The 19192-nt window shown below is 32.6% G+C and overlaps 3 protein-coding genes across 4 annotated transcripts in view; all 3 read left to right on the top strand.

Annotated features, from left to right (window-relative positions):
• LOC141483638 (uncharacterized) overlaps nucleotides 1-19192 on the top strand; it is a 565103-nt gene that overhangs the window by 336967 nt on the left and 208944 nt on the right. The gene's annotated exons all lie outside the window — the stretch shown is intronic.
• Dlc90F (Dynein light chain 90F) lies at nucleotides 2055-2923 on the top strand. Its single transcript, XM_023167164.2, has one exon. It carries the CDS (start codon nucleotides 2247-2249, stop codon nucleotides 2607-2609), a length of 363 nt encoding a protein of 120 aa, XP_023022932.1. The 5' UTR covers nucleotides 2055-2246; the 3' UTR covers nucleotides 2610-2923.
• The window catches only part of Pka-R2 (cAMP-dependent protein kinase type II regulatory subunit), a 100752-nt gene continuing 91093 nt past the window's right edge, over nucleotides 9534-19192 (top strand). The window contains exon 1 of one of the 2 annotated variants that reach the window (XM_074178459.1): nucleotides 9534-10309. In XM_074178459.1, the coding sequence (XP_074034560.1) occupies nucleotides 10078-10309 (232 nt within the window). In that variant the 5' untranslated portion in view covers nucleotides 9534-10077. Of the gene's footprint in view, nucleotides 10310-15326; nucleotides 15861-19192 lie in introns of those variants that run through there. The other variant, XM_074178461.1, reaches the window with a different exon arrangement.

Here is a 19192-nt window from a genome sequence, read left to right as displayed (position 1 = left end):
CAATAGGCCAACGATGTGCAAACTATCTTGGACCTCGACTTCACAATATGGTACCTGAAACAATCAAAAAAATATATTCTCCTACTTCATATAAAAATAAAATAAAACTTTGGATTGAGCTCAGTGAAAGAAAACTCTTCCATGATGCGGTGAATCAAAAATTACAAAAATATTGAACTTGGAAAACAAAAAATTACAAGACACTACCCCTATTGCGATTATGAAAATACACCCAACTATGACAACATACCCAACTATGACAATACCCCCGACTATGATAATACACCCTACTATGTCAACACCAAATATGGTTCATATCTCAATAATATATACGTGACGTGACGTGACGTACACATCAATAAAATTGTATGATTTGTACTATTAAATTAAATTTTGTCTTGAAACTACAATAATATTATATTTAGGTAAATAAATCACTTTTAGTCTTAAAACTACAATAAATTATATTTAGGTTAATCTATCACATACAAGCAACGGTCTCACCACTGACGCTTCGTGATTTTGTATTCTCGTTTATTCGTTTTATTTGATGATTTTCATATTTGTATCGGTTATTTGAATAAACTTATATTATTATTATTATTATTCATTTTCAACTTCAATTCATATTACATATTAGAGCAACAAACATTTTCTAGAATTATGATACACTATAAAATCATTCCAATTCAATTGATAACAAAATTGTTCAGTCACTGAAGACTTTCTAGTCCTATATTCCAAATACTGTGATGTTCGCTTTACCGTATGTCCATAATCGTTGCGCTTTACCAACTGCAAGGGGAAATATAGCCACAGATTACTTTCCTGTGATATGAATCTATTTACTGGACAATATGAAATAAAAAAATTAAAGTAAACAATATTTTATATAAAAATATTACATATTTTTATTGAAATATAGATCATTAGCATTCATTCCATTCCAATTAATTTCAATCAGACAAGAGATACTGATAGAACTAATATTAAATATCTCAATACAACCACGGGGTGGTAAAATAATGTTCTATTGTCATGAAACTGTATTGTCTATTACAATTGATGACGAAAAAATGAATTCTGTATTAAATTTTGTGTAGTAAATAAATGGGTCTGAATTCGGCAAAGATTCATTTACACTCAAGTCACAGATTATAAAATTATGTTCTTATTCATTCAAAATTTTGCGATATTATCAAGATATATAGACTTAAAATGTATATTCTCGCATTTAACAGCTTCTAGTGGTTGATGCAGCTTCATCGCTGAATATGATATAGTTGCTGAATCCAGCCACCGGGAAAAATTGATGCGCTTGTTTCTCCGCCGAATGGTTACGCTGTATAATCTGACATTTGATAGTTTTGATGTCGCCTATATAAACCCCTTTGCAATTTAATTTTTGAAAACAACTAAAGATAATAATTAAATCACAATGGAAGGAAAAAATATTGCTTCTCAAAAAAGGGATTGAATATGTTTCATTACTTCTTCAAAATATGAAAGCATTTGGACATATAATATACCGCCTAAGTCTAATTATTTCAAAAGCGGGTTCGCCGTCCAGACGGTTCGAAATAGTTACACAGCTGATTTTTGAGAGTAGACTCGCGCAAAACTTACCAAGTATCAACTGTGCGACCGCTTTTACTGTTCGAGGACCGTTATATAAAAAGGTAAGAAGGGTTTTTGTTTCATTTTGGATGAGAAATACACCCGATTTTGAAGTACGTCTATGCAGTATAGAGTTCGACAACCCCTGCTTTTCGGTTTCAGAAATTTATATCTTCAGATTCAGACTCTTACCTAATCAGAAAGATCACCCTATATTGTGAAATCGGTCCTAAAGTGGTTATTTTTGGAATATATAGACAAATTCTCAAATTCACCAGAAACATTTTAATGAATTGTTTCAAAAAATATAAACGTGCTAACGTTTTGAATGCATCAATAGAAAATCCATCAAATCAATCGGTGACCTCATCGGTTCTTTAAGAACTCGTCACAGAAAGTAGTATTCTGTGAACTAGTCTAAGCCGAAGGACGTCAAATGTCAAGTCAACGTCATAAAATTCCGAAATTGTTACGTTTTGTCTTTTGTATAGGTATTGATTTTATCTTTATCGATTTATATAAAGTATCTGATCACCTTTATTAATTAAAATAAGATATAATAAAGGTGTACTGGACATATTCAAATTTGAGAAAAGTTTTCTCCACGACTCCTAACTTCAATAAGTCAAATGGAAAAAGCTCCTCAAGAAATAGTGGAGCAGGATTTACAAGAGGAAGGTCAATTCGTAGTTGACGATGTTAGTAAAATAATCAAGGATGCAATTGAAACAGTCATTGGGGGCAATGGATATCAGCAAAATAAAGTCAACAACTGGACTACCTCAGTTGTTGAGGCGTGTACCTCTGAACTCACAAAGCTCATGAAACCTTATAAATATATTGTAACATGCACCATAATGCAAAAGAATGGAGCTGGATTACACACAGCAAGTTCCTGTTATTGGGATAATAATACAGATGGTAGCTGTACAGTTCGTTGGGAGAATAAAACTATGTTTTGCATTGTATCTGTTTATGGACTTGCTATATAATCAGTTATTTTTAGGTAGTTCCATTGCCTTATTACAATATAATTGATATGTTTATCACTATAAAACTAAGTTAAATTATTCTAGTAATTATTGATATAGTTTGATATATTTGTACTATTGATTTTCTCCATTGCATATCTGCTTTTAAGTTGATTTTATAAGTGCCACTAGATTCATATCTGTATGTTCTGTAGTAAATGTGCTTTTATTGAGTACTTAATCAACTGATTAGCACTGTATCAGAAAGCTTAATTTGGGTATTATGTGAATATGCTGTTTTCTCTCTTCTGAATCCAATAAAACAATTGACATTACTTCAGGTGTATTATACTGCAAATATTGAAGTACATAACCCAGATCCAAAACCATTGCTAGGAGTTTTGGAAGGGAGTAAATGATAAACAACATCTTTTTTAAGGTGGTTTCTTTACTACTGTTTGAACCAAAAGCTCATGTGTTGAAGCCCTTGCGATTGTATATGCTTGCCATCTCTGATCACTAAAATTTTATGTGGACCTGTACATTCTAGCAGAACACCCACAAAAAGAAATTGCATAGTACCCTATCCTCACACTCCATGGAGACAAATATTAAAATAATTCTTTCAAGATTAACCTTACCTACCAAAATGATTACTTGCAGAGTAAAAGTCATTGTTTTCTATAAGAAAAGTAATTCATTGATGAAAGTTGACAAAAAAATGTTTCATGGCAATGATGATTGCGAGAAAAGAAGTGATAGAATAAGTTTTCACTAAAATTCCTGGAAGACAGTTTGTCGAGACAAGAGGCTAGTGGATGTTCAACGAGGGCTATGGTTTTTCTATATTTAGTTTCTTAGTCTCTCATGTGTTCTGAAACTCGTGTTTTAAGATACCGTCCGGTTTGACCAATACAGCAGTTGTGACCACTTACACAGTTCAATTTATATACTATATTGGATTGTATGTCTTATGGTGTTTTTTTTCGAGAAAAATGCTTTCCAATTTGTATTTTCATTTGAAAAGGCCACTTGTTCGGTATTGAGTAGCATTCCAAGTTCTTCAAATGAATTTTCTACAAATACAAATGAAATTTTGTGATATTTGGGTTTCACTCTTGTATTCTATTCTAATAAGGGCTCTATTAAAATTATTTTCAACTTGGTAATTCTCAATTAATTGGTAATTTTTGTTATGGAATTCAGAATTGGAAATGACAATTGCTCTTGATTTAAATTTTTTTGTAATGTGAAAGTTATGTTTTAAAAAATAATTTAAAAAAATACTAATATTTCAGTTTGCTTATTTTTTGGAATGGAAGTGAAAATATCGTCAAAATATCTTTTAAAAAAAGGCAATGAAAATGAAAACTTTTTTATGCATATATTTTGTAGTTCTGCCATGACCAAGTCTGCACAAATGGGTGACATACAATTACCCATTTCCAACCCGAATTTTTTTTTTTTAAAGATCAATTCTGACTAAAATGATTGAAGTCTATACAGAATTCAAAAACTTTTATGAAAAGGTCTATGGCTAAAGTGGTAAATTTTGAAATTATATTCCATTTTTATTTACCTATACTAATCAAGAGATCTATAGAAATATTAGTAAAAAGAGATACCAGGTCAAAAGAAATTAAAATATAATTTTCGAGTATAATTTTATTTCTGAGAAAATTTCAAAGAATCCTTCAATAATCCATTTTGAAAGCCTATAGACGGAAGAAACTACAAAACTAATGATAAGTCCTCAAAAGTATTCCGTCCTTATGTATTTTTGGTAAAATTGTTCTATTTTTACTTTTATTTTATTTCACTGTTATTACATTTCAGGTTTTTTTTCTTCAAAATCTTATTTTCACCTATTATTTTTTTATTCTTCTTCTTTATTAATTCTTTCAGGGATTTCAAATCATTTTAAATTATATCAGACAATGGAAGTCCGAACTAGTGTAGCCTATGTTATTCTGATGTACCTATGTAAAGTTGTATTTAGATGTATTTATGAAAAGTTTCATCTAAATCCGTTCAGTCGTTTAGGCGTGAAAGAACCACGAATATACATCCATCCTTACAAACTTTCACATTTATATTAGTATAGATAGATTTTCAACTATTTGATCAGATGGTCAATATCAGGGTTTTCCCGAAATACCAAATATGTCACTAGAAATCAGGGAATCTACCATAGATGATGATACTCCAGATATTTTAGATACACCGTGACTTTTCTAAGTCACAATCGACAGTTTGTTGAGAGACCATCAGAAATGTCGAAGAAGAAGTGTAAATATAATCAGAATAAAGGCTTATTGAAAGCATCAAAACTGACGGTATTTTCACAAATTATTTCTTTTGATTGAGCGCTATTTTTCGTTTCAAAATTGATATAATCTACAGCTATTCATATCTGAAGTAAATCGGCATTTTTGCACAGAGGCCATCGCTCTAAGATCGACTCAAGGAGATCATTGCAGGGTTTTGTGCAACTCCGTTAAAGCACAGGTCAGTCAACTCTGTGATTAAATATTTAGTTTAATTCAAACGAGAAAAGTTTCAAAATCTGTTTTACCACGTATACAGAAATGTGAAGAAAAGAATAAAAAAAGTGACAGAATCCAACAACTGTTTGTATAGGTCAGCAAAAATTCTTACAGATCGAGTCAGCCAGTCTGCTTACTCTCTAAAATTTTTAAGGTAATGAACGAGACGGAGTGAACTTTCGACTCTATATTCACGTCAAAGACCCTATTCACTCACGAATGTGACTGGTGTAGAATATTTAAATTTGATATTTCATCTCTAGTACCTAGTCCCAACCTAAGTATATGCATTTTAACCGAACTGTAAGGCTTTACATTTTCCATTTATCAGAAATTTGAATTTATTTCGTATACCTATCACTAGAGAGTTGAGGTGAATTTTCCTGGAGAGACTGTTTTTTTAATTTTGGAGTAAATCCTGCCTGTAAAACTTTCTACCGACCTACAAAGTTTGTGTCCCATTTGAAAAAAAATTGTGATTTGTCCTTGGAGTGAAAATGTGTGTTTTTCACATTCTGAAACTATCAGTCTAGTTAAGATTTATTTCTGGTAAACCTGCAAAATCAATCACTATAGATAGGTTATAGGTACCTACACCGGAAACCTACATATTTTTTTCATTGCAAAGTAGTAGGTAAGTTTTGTGTTGAAATTTAGAAAACAAATTCAAAAATTAGTTTTGAGATAATTGAGTACCGATTTTGACGGGCGATAATCCTTGGATGATTTTAAGAAAAATCTCCATATGAATGAGTGTCCGCAACCTGTTAATTTTTGGGATACAGGATGCTGAAATTTAATGAAAAAATCATTTCTTCCCTAATATCTGGAAAACTCAATTTTGGTATATGCAAAATACGTAAGTATAAAAATACATTTTTTCCATGGTAGAGATTTTCCTAATGTTCATAAGTGACGTCACTGTTAACATGTCCTGTCAGTGAATTTTATTTAAATGGAAACTGTTTTTGAGGTAGAAAATGAAAAGCATACATTTGCTTGTCCCTGTTCGGTTTTTCCTCTTATTCTTTTTTTCAAAATTATACTTTTTATACCATTCAAACCTTATATTTAGTTTTTTTAATGAGTACTTGTATGCATAAAAATACATTTTATATTTTTGAAAACAATATGAATTTCTATAAAATAAGTAGGTCATCAATCGAATAAGTTCGATCCAGCTGACCATGACTCTGTTCTCCCACGACCCATTTAGCGATTATGAAAATATTGGTGGAAATATTTGCGTGCCAGAGCACTAAAACTACCAGATGCATCATCGGACACAAACCACATGCGAGTTCGCAAAAAAATAGATATATTTTCTAACAGAATTGGCAAATTATCTTCAAGAAATCGGCGATAAGTATGTCCTTTCAATCTGCGTGGTGAAAAAAGTCCAATTAGGTAATCTCCAATAATTGTTGCCCATCAGACATTCAATGAGAACTGCTCCTATCGATGAGATTTCACAATTGCATGAGGATTTTTCTCGACCCAAAAATGATTCTTATGAAAATTTCTGATCCTGTTTTTAGTAAAACTAGCTTCGTCCGTGAATGAGATTTCCCAGTCAAATAAAGGATTTTCGGCAACTTTTTGGAGAAGCAACCATTGACAGAAATTCACTCATATGGAAAATTCTCGAGGAAGTAATGCCTGAGCCCGTGTAATGTGATAGGTATATAATAAATAATTAATGCAAAATCCCTCATACTAGAATATGGGTGATACTCAAATCATTGGCAACCCGCCTCGTACTTATTTCAGGATTTGGTCAACTGAATTTAAACAGCTACTTCAATTGCTGGGGTTCTTGCATTCCGATATTTTCCTCTCAAGTGCTGATTTGGCTCCAAAAGTGCTGTTTTGCTGTCAACATTGTTTATGGTGACAACAATGAAATTAGCACTGTAGATGTGTCTAATCCACAAATTGATCTTGTTACACTTCAACGGAATTCGCATATAAAGATAAGCAAATGAAGCATTTTTTCTAGCTTAAAAAACGTTCGCCAGACAAAAAAAAACAGCAGAACATATTTATGAGAAGATAAAGGGTATATATAAAAATAATTGGGAAAATGGACAGTTGCGTATCATGAGTATGATAAAAAATATGGCAATACATGTTAACAGGGACGCCACTGATGAACATCAAGAAAAAGTCAACTATGAAAAAGTAAGGCGGTTGTGGATCTATGTTATTCATATGAAGAATAAATCATCGGAGGATTATCGCCCTTCAGGATCAACATTTAATTATGGAACAACCAGAGTTTCAAGTCCATCAATTAGGAGGGTAAGTGTCGTTATTTTGGCAACTTCTAAATTATCACCTTTCTCTTGAAAACTTTACGTGACTACAGAAATGTAGTTTTCAACAATAAGTACATAAGTATCTATACTAATATAAATTTGAAGTTTGTGAGGATGTGTGTATGTATGTATGTGTGTGGCTCTTTCATGCCAAAACCACTGAACGGATTTAGATGAAATTTTACAGCTTATACATCAGAATACATTTTACAGGCTACATTTTACAAATGTTTTGTGTGATTTTGGTCACAATATAACGATGAGTATTGAGTAATTCGGAAAAATTCTTGTTCCCTGAGAGCTATCTTGGCGTGCGCTGCCTATACCGTTGGAGTTACATCCAGATAATGTATCGTAAGATTATTAATCTTGAATAGGTCTAAATAAAAGTCCGCGATAGCATATATCTACCTCTTATGAGGTAGTCCCTATATGCAAAATACTGAGCCATAAATTCAATTGAATTGGATACTTATTTTACAATGCACGTTTTAGAATATCTGTCAAATTCTTATAAAAATTGATAGGTACCATTTTTGTTTTAAGTATTTGATATAGATAAACTTAGTCTCTTACACTAAGTAATTTGGACGAATCGTTTAAAAGTTATCACGAGAAGATTAACTTGACGCAACATAGTAAGCCATTACGCGTCGCGTCTACTTTAAAACGATGAGAGACGATGCGCGGGGGTAGAAGGGCGGTCTAAGCAATGAAGCGCCATCGACCTGAACGCGGGCAAACGTCGTTGACGGTTGTGTTAGTTTTGCGAATTTCTGTATAGGTAACATAATTCGATTCTCAAAGCTATTCATTACTTGGTACAGTTGGCATATTTTTTCAGTTATTGTATTTTTGAAGCAAAAATATAAATTACTAGCTGTTGCCCGCTCTTATATTAACGTACAGCCGAAGCTACTGAACCTACGTAGGTTCTTTGTATAGCGTAAATAAGCATCAAGGAAAGGGAATCAGGAGTTTCCACCATCAAGGAGAAAAAATAGAGGATCAAAGATTGTATTGAATTCCGTCAGTCTTGAAGTTGGAAATCTGAAGTTTTGGATCATTATAAAAATATTGTAACTATTTGTTCAAAATGGTCTGTCACGAAACTTAATGTGACAAACCAAATTCTACGCGGGCCAAGCCGCTGGCAACAACTAGACCACTATAAATATTGATGATTTGGATTCTTTGGACATTTGTTCAAAAATATACTATTGGCTTATGCTAATAGACATATGCTTGTAAATACCAAGTTCACGTTCACGGCTATGTTTAGTAGCGGTTTGCCAAAATATAAATAATCATCAGGATCATAATATTGATTCAATTTTTCATTTTCGAAAGCAAAAGAATAAAATATATTCTCATATGGTCGGTCGGTAGCCGGGCGGTTCGACGTGGGTACTTTGTTCACTCATCAGTCAATCGGCCGATGTGTGAGACAATGGTTCAAGCCCCAGGCTGACCGCTCGATTTTCACTTGTTATAGTCCAACCCGTGTTAGGAATCACACGTTAAATTTGAGACCTCGTTAGTCCTTAGCTCGCACAAGTTTCGACTTCTGAGGGTTGTCGTTCGTAGGGGTGCGATAGCTGGTTAACGGAAAAAACATATTTTAAACATATTTCAAACATACATATTGAAGGAAATGGACATACCTAGGTGAATGCAGTGAATTTTTGCATGAAAGAGAGATTATATCATTGGGAATCTTCTATGAACAATGATTAATCTTCTCCGGCACTTTATGAGACCCTAGTGATATTTAATACAAACTTCCCATTGGTCCCTCTCTCCCATTGGTCCCTCTCAACCCATTGGTCCCTCTCAAGACCAATGATCAGCCAAAAGGGTAGGGGAGCTGGTCTCCAAACCTGGAAGAAGTGACGATGATGGCATTTAATACAAACTAATAGTCATCTCAATTAATTCTTTGAAATTTTGAACACATACCTACAAGAATGTGTAAACTTTTTCCACGGCACTGGTAAAAAGGGTCATCTATGTCACAGGTGGTACATAACATCGGGAACGAATGAAAGTTTGTGTGCCTTTAGTTTCTGTTGCCGCCGCTAGTTCAGGTTCCAGTTTTCCACCTGTCATCTTAAAAGTGTCACTGTTGTCAGTCGAGTCGATCATTAATCATTGATTATAGTGGCGCAGAGTGCAGGTTTTTAGTGACGCCTAAACGACTTGAGAATGCATTGAATTAATTTTCATTCCGCATTGTGCAGATTATTTATTTCGTAAAACGGAAGAGATTTTCATTCCCTACCAACCTTCATTTTCGCAAAGGGCTGGCTCGCCTTGGGATTGATAATTTGTAAGTTCATCGATAGGTATATCAAAGATCCTGTGACTGAAAACAATTGAATGGTGCTATTAAGTTTGACACAATTTTCCGAAAGTGATATTTGGTGATATGTTCAATACACAAAAATACATTTAATCTTTCAAGCTGGACCTGGAATTTGAAAAGTTAATGAGAGTATCTGAGGGCTTACCCTGTAGTTAATTTGGTTCCCTAGATATATATTCTAAATTTCATCTATCAGCGTAAAAACTTGGTAGGTAAATTATAAGTGCAGGAATCATTTGGAATAAAAAATTGTGAGAGATATGAGTCGAGGACAAGCAGGACCCCGTATTCAAGTTCCAGACGATCTGCGTGAGGTCCTTCTCGAATTCACTATTAGTTATTTATTGGAACAACCTGGGGATGTTATAGCGTATGCAGCAGACTACTTCACAAGACTTCGAGAGGCTAGGACAACATCACTAATTTATGATGGATCTAGAGGTCCGGAAGAACCACTTTCACCAGATGAATCTACCATATCTAGGGAAGAAGGTGAGTAACGCTTTCATGTTTGATTAATCTTTCTTTGATAGACAGAAGCATTATTGAACTTTCTCTTGTCAACATTTTATTATACAAGATACCAAAAAATTATACCACATCAATTTGAGGCGGACATTGCTTTAAACAATTTGCATGAAACTATTCTGTGTCCTATTTTTGAAAATTGACGGTTAGATAGTGAAACTAAATAACAATTATTGGTACATCCATTATTTTCTCCTTGTGCTATGGCCTCTGAATATCATAATATAGTAATTTTTGATTACCTACACCCCAGCTCATTCTAACAATGAATCTGTTGGTAAATATTCATGTTTTATTAGATGAAGAAGACAAATAAATTTGGGAAACAATGAAAATATATTCTAGAAATTTAGAACTTATGTACTTTACATCTTGCTTCACATGCAAGTAATTTTTGATAGAATGATTAATGAAAAGTAGAACTGGTCCAGCACTTTTGTTGCCTTGGTTATGACTGCAAATGTCCACTTAAAAAAACCAGTCAATCTATCTGAAAGAAGTACTTTTCCCAAACACCAGAACTGCAACAACAGTCTTCTCGATAAACGTTTCACCAACACAGTTGGCATCTTCAGGACATTAAGTATACTGATTCCTAACTCTAAAACTAGTGTCTATTTCTATCTAAATTTCAGACACACATTAATGATTCTGGGAATCAACGAATCCTATACCATTTATGTATTTAAAACGAGGATCAGTAAACATTCAGTCACTATAAATCTACTCGCTATAATTTTCCAGAATGTTTTTCAACATACTCAATCCCGTTCTCACGAGTTTATATACTTTACATTATTTTATTTTCAGTATTCCTATTTTTTATATATTACTGTTAGTCTAGAAACATGTTTGTATTACTATTTTATATTAGGACATGTCCTACTAAATAAATACATAAAGTTGTTCTTCTGAGTAGAAATTAATGGGAAATTTTCTTGTGGAAGTTTCCTCTAATTTTAACATTTAAAGATAAACAATGAGCTTTTTGGAACGGGACCTTTGTTACTGTTCATAGTTCTCATGCCACACTTTGCTATCTCCAGACTTTCAAAAGCATTCCAAGATCTAGTGTTATGTGCCGATCTCAACAATTTCAGACAGTTTTCATTTATTCTTTGGTCATTCTCCAAGGTGTGTTGAGCAACACTAGATATTTCTATTCTCTCAAATTAGGTACATGCTACTTGTCTTCGAAACTAGTTTCGATAGCTTGCTCAGTCTGACCTACATATTTTTTGTCACAGTCTGCACAGCTCATTTCATATATCCTCATTTTCCAACATTTAGCCTTCAGGGTTACCTAATATTTCAAATTTTCCAAAAAGTGAAAGATTTCGATTTATTTCTGCCAGATTAAGGGTGACGTGAGCAAAACTCACAATTTGAAAAAAAAAACACACATAGAAAAGAGATTGAATTGAGCCTGAAGTTATGACATAGTCTTATTCAAAAAATGTTTTTTTCTGTGGTTGGGTTCTGCTAGACGTTAACAATATCTGTGTTGAATGAATGGCAAATAATTCTGGACTAGAGTACAGAATTAGCTTGACATTAAGCTAAGATTATGGCCTAAAAATAAATTTTAAGTGGTTTTGCTGGTTAATTATTTTTTGTCCACACATGCATTTTGTTGGAACTCATGAAAATGAAGTTGAATTCTGTTATTTTCTGTATCTTGAATATTTTCAGTAAATGGTGTAGGAAATTTGGTAACGCACACTATTTTCGTTTGCAATATCACATTCAAAAAGGAAAAGAAGAATCTATAAGTAACTATTACCAGTCGTTTAACTACCAGTGTTATCGAAAATCTAGGAGAATGCTATAATTCCACACATTCTTGAATATCTGAAATATTTCATGTTTTGAACTGTCATGAGTATGGTTTGCCTAAGCAAAGTTTGACGTATTACTTTTTTAATATGTTACCTAAAGTGAAGGCTTTCAATTGGGTTCTGGAAAATTTTTCATTTTTTTCTATTGGGTTGTGCTGGCTTAATTAACATTGAGCTAGCGAAGCAAATATTTGGAAATACATAGTGTGTCAAATTATATTGAAATTATTCTTGAACGATTGAATAAAAAAATTTAAATTTAAGTCCTCTTGATAGCTAACAAGAGTGAGTAATGTGAGTAAGTAATAGAGAAAGTTGTAAACCACCACAACTTTGAATATTTGAAAGGCTTTAACATCTTGAGCAATCAAAAATATGGTTTTCAGAAACAAAGATCAACAGGCGACCTTCTATCGTATGTCACCTATATTTTGAATAACCAATATCTATATTTTAACCATAAACGTTAAACCATATTTATTTATACCGATAAATAAATAAAAATAAACAACTAAATAACAAATCAAAGCTTTACATACATAATCATTATTATCACACAAGTAGTTTTAAGACAAAAAAATATATAAAATCAGGCATAAATAAATAACATTCATATAGCCAGCATACTATCATTTAAGAATTCCTGCAAGCTATAATAAGGTTTTTCTACGAGGTAGTTCTTCAAACGACATTTCATTATTGAAATTGGAAGATTTATTAGAACAAGTGGAAATTTATTGTAAATGTTTATAACGCTATATTTGACATTTCTCTGTATGTATAGTTGTATTTCTCGTTTCTAAGATCATTTTTTGTTCTGGTGTTATATATGTGATCCTTTTCACAGTTAATGAAAAGTTCTGATTTATTTTCTGCTACAAATACTACTCCTTCATATATATAGAGATTTATCAAAATTAAAATTTTGCTCTGAATAAAAGCTTCTCTGCAGCTATAATTTTTTTTAATCTCATAGATATAGGTGATAGATTTTTTTTGTAGTATGAGTATCCTAGAGATATTAACAGAGTTTCCCTAGAATATAATTCCATATTTTCTCCTAGATTGAATATAAGCATGGTATGCAGAGAAGGCAGCTTCAGTTGAGACATGTTCCGACAGTATTCTTGATGCATAGTAATATTTTGCAATATTTTTTGATAAGTAGTCTATGTGATTTTTCCAGTCCAGTCTCCTATCTATCAACAGTGCCAAAAATTTTACATACATACATGGAGAGTCAAGAGCTGTTGGGCTTGACATTTCTAAGACCTTTGACTGTGTGTGGCATGAGGGTTTGCTGGCCAAACTTTGATGCTATGGCTTGTCGGATCATTTTTGTGTATGGCTCTTCAGCTTCCTGAAAGAACGTTGCCTGCAAGTGGCCATCGATGGATACCTCTCAAATACTTTTACCATCAACGCTGGTGTTCCCCAGGGATCCATATTGTCTCCAACCCTATTTTCATTGTATATCAACGACTTATTGAACAAAAACGAATCCAATATATTCCTTTGCTGACGATGACACACTTGTATCATCATTCTATTTGAATTCCAAGACATCGGGTGAGGATGTACATATTAATGAGGATCTGGAGGTGATTTCGAATTGGGGTGAAAGTAACCAGGTTCAATTCAATGCTACAAAAATCCAGGCATTGGTTTTCTCCAAAAAGGTAAATGTCTCCGAACCGGATATAATAATGTCAGGACAGACAATTCCGCTTTCTGCTTGGATAAAATTGTTGGGCACAATGTCTTGGCACAATCATGTCGCTGAAATTGCAAAGGTTGCTTCTCAAAAGCTTGGAACATTATTCCAAACCAGAAAACTGTACACATCTAAGCAACTTTTGATGCTTTATAAAGCTCAGATCAGATCTTCTTTGGAGTATTGTTCCCATGTATGGAGCTCCGCCTCTAAGCATACCCTGAAGCTGCTGGATTCCATCCAGAAAAGTCATCCGCTTGATTGGAGACACGAACATCACTTGCAACCTTGATAGTCTGGAACATTGAAATAAGGTTGGAGATTTGTCTCTCTTTTATAGATAATTTCACGGGAGGTGTTCAAGTGACTTCCACCAAGAGCAGCACATATTAGAAATACGTGACGGACTGTGACTGCTCATCGTTTTGAGGTTCAACTCAGTACCCCTCGAACTTCACTGATTATAAGACCTCTTTCATTTAGGTAACTGCGTTTATATGGAATAAACTTCCTGAGAACGTTTTTCCAAGTGAATTTAATCTCCTGCGATTCAAATCCAACGTGAATCACTACTTTCGCACAGGCACCGCTCTTAGAGCGCCTTAAGGATTTTCCTGTAGTGCTTGTGTTTTTTCCTTGAAGAAAAATCATCAGTGGCAGGTTCTTGGTTTATAAATTCAAAAAGTAACCAAGCTCCAGAGAGCACCATCAAAAACATTCAAGCTATGGTGACGCTATGTCAAATCAGACTTGTAATGTAGCAGAAATAATCCACCTTCAGTTAAATAAATTCTTGCGAGAAATACATCTGGTCAAGCTGTTAAATTTCGACTTCAATACAATGCTTTCAGCTTAAATGATAAATTTTATATATTCTTTGATATGTTTTGGAAAATGTTTGATTGGTGTTTCCCATTCTCAGACATTAAGAATAATGCAATGAAAAAATCCTGGGTAACCGACGAAATTGGAAACTCCAGTATAAATCTGAAAGATGATTTTCTTTCACAAAAATAATATGTACTTGTGAATCATTACAAAAAATGAGAACCGATCCTATGAATCTGGTAGAAACCACAAATATTTTTTAATGTTCTCAAATACAGAAATTTGAAAACAAAAAATTAAACTCTTTCAATAAATTGATGGATATAGCCGTTACTACGTAGTAGGAGATCATCATGAAAAATGAGAAATGAAACTTTCTATGGATTTTTACCACTTTTATTTATAACTAGTGCTGTTACTGCAGTTTCGTCCTATAAGGACATTTTCGTACAATTACAATGAACTGGTTCTATAAGGACATTATTAAACAATTACAATAAACTGGTTTATTGTAATTATTTGAAAAAAGCCATATTGGACGAAACTACAGTAACAACATTAGTTCCAAGTAAAAGTGGTAAAAAAACATAAAAAGTTTTATTTCTCATTTTCATAATACTTTTAGGAGAGATTAGTTTTTTGATAGTGTTCCATGTAAGTAAGTGATTTTCGTATAATTCAATGTCCATAGGAAAGTAGTTGTGCGAAAGTACTTTTTGTTTCATGTTATTCAATGCTCATGGGAAAGTAGTTGTTTCAAGAGGACTTTTTTTCTTTCAGTTTTAATCTAAAAGTAACAGCTAAAAACGATTTACATTTACATGATTTTGACGATTGGGGAATTAGTTTTGAAGAACATAATTAACGTAAATACACTTGTATTCTGGATACATGCCAGTTGTTGAAATTAAAATCTTACTTTCTGAAAAATATGACATATGTACTGTCAGAAACATATCCAAGCTATTCGTTAATTCAAATTGAGATAGTGATCTTTCCAAGAGTTGCTGTGCCAAACTAATTCGTAGTTATACACTAATCGTCTGTAAATACTCTCAGCGTATGTGTTGGTTTGCATGATTCAATTCTAAGTGCTGATATTTTTTTAGTAACAAAATGCCAAAAATGTTTCTTGGTGAGTATCGTTTTTTAACTGCTTGTTCTAATAACGTGATTAACTAGATTGGAATGTGAGGAAGTATATATGGCATTTTATTTCTCCTAAATTAGGTAAGTTAACGAATCCGATGGCAGGTCAATGACAATGAAATTTATATAATTTTCAATTATATTACGAGTTTTTTTGATTGATTAGTGATGTTATGTTTCTTCATTTCTAAATTGTTTTAGAATATATACTTTTATGTTGCGATGGGCTTGCTGACACTGGTAATATTGTTCTCGTTGAAACTGGTGTACTCACCCAAGAACAACCTATTCACTGACCCTGTAGGTACGATCAAGCTGGACTCTTGAATTCTTCATCAGTTCATTCAATTCCATGTTCATGCCTTTTGCAACCTGTTTGTGTACATTTCATTTCAAACTTTCTTGATGTTGACCTGAAGATTTACTCATTTCTTCTCTGTGCCTCATGTTGTGAAAGATTTATTAGCAACTTGGTGTTTTCCTCTTTCTTTTTTTTATAATGCGGTTAAAATTTCTAGACAATTCTCTGTATTCACCAATACGTTTAGTCTAGTCTAATCTGGCATTATGTTCGATACTAAACATGTGTCATGCTGAATTACTTTTAAAAAAATGTTTTCAAACTCCTTATTGTCAGTCGATTGATACCAAAATGCATATATTATCAAACCACAGATCATCAAATATAAGTAGTATACTCTACCAGTGGGCCTAGAAATGCATTATGCATGAATATAACGTTTTGTTTCTTTTTTATTTGCAGCAATACGTTTACCGAGACTTGCAAGTTTTGCCTAAATTGGGTTGTGAATTGTGCCGAAGAATTTTGTCAAACCTTCTTTAAAATTATGGATGTTTACTTTATTATATTGTACATGGATAAATAAATGTTTACCACAGTAACATGTCTTTTTTTAATATTTGCAAATTGGCGTGAAATGTAGAAAGCATATTAAATTCAATAATTTTTTAAGTTACTGTTTATCATAAATTCTTGAATTCCTTACTTTTTCAAAGTTTCATTATCAAATCCGTATTTTCCGGATATCTATTTTCTGGATCTATATTTTCTTTAGCTCAATTGATAAACATTTAGGCTTTACTAGCAAATCTCTGATCTCTGAATAAGTATTTGCCTAACAAAACCTTTGAAGGAAAAAATATCAAATCAAAAAAGGTGATAAAAACTACTTAATGCACTTTAAATTTGGCCTAACAAAACCTTTGAAGGAAAAAATATCAAATCAAAAAAGGTTATGATAACTACTTAATGCACTTTAAATTTGGCAATGAATGAACTTGAAAAAAATGGAAATGAAAATATTGGTTTAAAAAATAAAAAGCGAGGTAAAAAAGGATGGAATAGAAGTTTATCTAGCCATTCTGGAAATTGATAGAGGGAAATATATTTCTAACGGTTTTGATTATCATTCAGACATGGGCAAAAAAAAAGATTTACAGGGTGATTCAAAAGTACTTTGACAAACTTCAGGAGGTGATTCCTCACAATATTCTAATATGAATTGTCCAAATAAATAAATGTCCGGAAACGCTTCGTTTCCAAGATACAAGATGTTGAAGTTTTATTTTCGTTTTTTTCAAATAACTTTTGAAATACTGAACTTAATTAAACGAAACTTGGCAATAGGAGGTTTTTGAGGTGTCGAATTCGAACCTGATGTTCTTATTGCTCTTACTCGTAGGGGGCGCCACCTACACGTCTTTTTCTTTTTTAAAGATTCATAACTTTTTGGACGTACCTCTAGCACATTTTTCAGTAAAAAAAATCGATTCCTCTATCATATCTACGTAAATAAGCTACCCCCAATCGACTTGAAGTTTTCAAGTCCAAATATTTAGAAAACGGTTGCTTAGAGCGACTAGTAACAAGGGTAGCTTATTTACGTAGATATGATGGAGGAATCGATTTTTTTACTGAAAAATGTGCTAGAAGTACGCCCAAAAAAGTTATGAATCTTTAAAAAAGAAAAAGACGTGTAGGTGGCGCCCCCTACGAGTAAGAGCAATAAGAACATCAGGTTCGAATTCGACACCTCAAAAACCTCCTATTACCAAGTTTCGTTTAATTAAGTTCAGTATTTCAAAAGTTATTTGAAAAAAACGAAAATAAAAATAAAACTTCAACATCCTGTATCTTGGAAACGAAGCGTTTCCGGACATTCATTTATTTGGACAATTCATATTAGAATATTATGAGGAATCACCTCCTGAAGTTTGTCAAAGTACTTTTGAATCACCCTGTATATTATAGGAACGAACATGATAGATATGTAAATATTTAGAAAGGCATGAAAAAACGTAGTATCTATTTTAAAGTGTGAGCTCCTTCTCAACGATTTTCTGTCCACCTTCATTGAAAATTGTAATCGAGGTGTCATTCGATTTGGATAAGCATATTGGAATTAGTTGAAAAATTTGAAATACCTCATAAAAATTGCGACAGTTTTAAACAAATATTTAAAAGTAAAAAACGTTTTTCTGGCAAATATCTCCAAAAGTATTTCCTACAAAAAAGTATCAACTCTCGCAACTCTATCAGTAAGATTTATTATTTGGTGAGAGTAAGGGTGTGAGATTTTTTATTATAATAATAATATTTATTTCTTTGGTTGAAAAGTACAGTTGACAGAAATCAATGCACAATAAACAAAGAAAATGTCAGTTATAAAAGTAAATGTAAAAACATATAAATAACTACATGTAACCATATTATAAAAGTCAGTCCAAATAATATGTAACCATATTATAAGTCAGTCAAAAATAATATAAACAACACAATAACACAAACAGTGATAAACATCCATAAGTAATGAAAGTAACATATAAATATAAAAATATGAATGTAACTAGTTAAAGACTATAAAAAAGCCAATAAAATATAATCAACATACAATTTCTCAAGTATTTCTCAAGTATTGGAAGTGCTGAAGCTCAAGATATCAGGTTAGTTGATTGGTGAATTCTTGAATGGTGTAACAAGTCCTTTGAAGTAGCATTTTTTTCAGCTGACTTTTGAACACATTAATATTTGGGGAATTCTTAAGAGCTATTGGAAGCATATTGTATAATTTACACCCACTGTACTCTACGCTTTTTTAATACAAAGAAGTTCTATGAGCGTATGGTACGATTAGATCTTTCGAACGAGTATTGTGGTTATGATTTGGGAAAGAGGACTGAAAATTGGATTTATTTTTGAAAACGTATGCACTAGCCTCTAGTATGTATGTGCTGGCAACTGTAAGAATTTTTAGCTGTTTGAAAGCATCTCTACATGAATCACGATACCCTAGCTTA

This window comes from Leptinotarsa decemlineata, unplaced genomic scaffold, assembly GCF_025532065.1.
Source record: "Leptinotarsa decemlineata unplaced genomic scaffold, Ldec_3_MD MMD2_tig00003798_RagTag_RagTag, whole genome shotgun sequence".
NCBI classification, from domain to species: Eukaryota; Metazoa; Arthropoda; class Insecta; order Coleoptera; family Chrysomelidae; genus Leptinotarsa; species Leptinotarsa decemlineata.
Note: the sequence above shows the minus strand (reverse complement) of the source record. Positions and strands in the feature narration are given on the sequence as shown.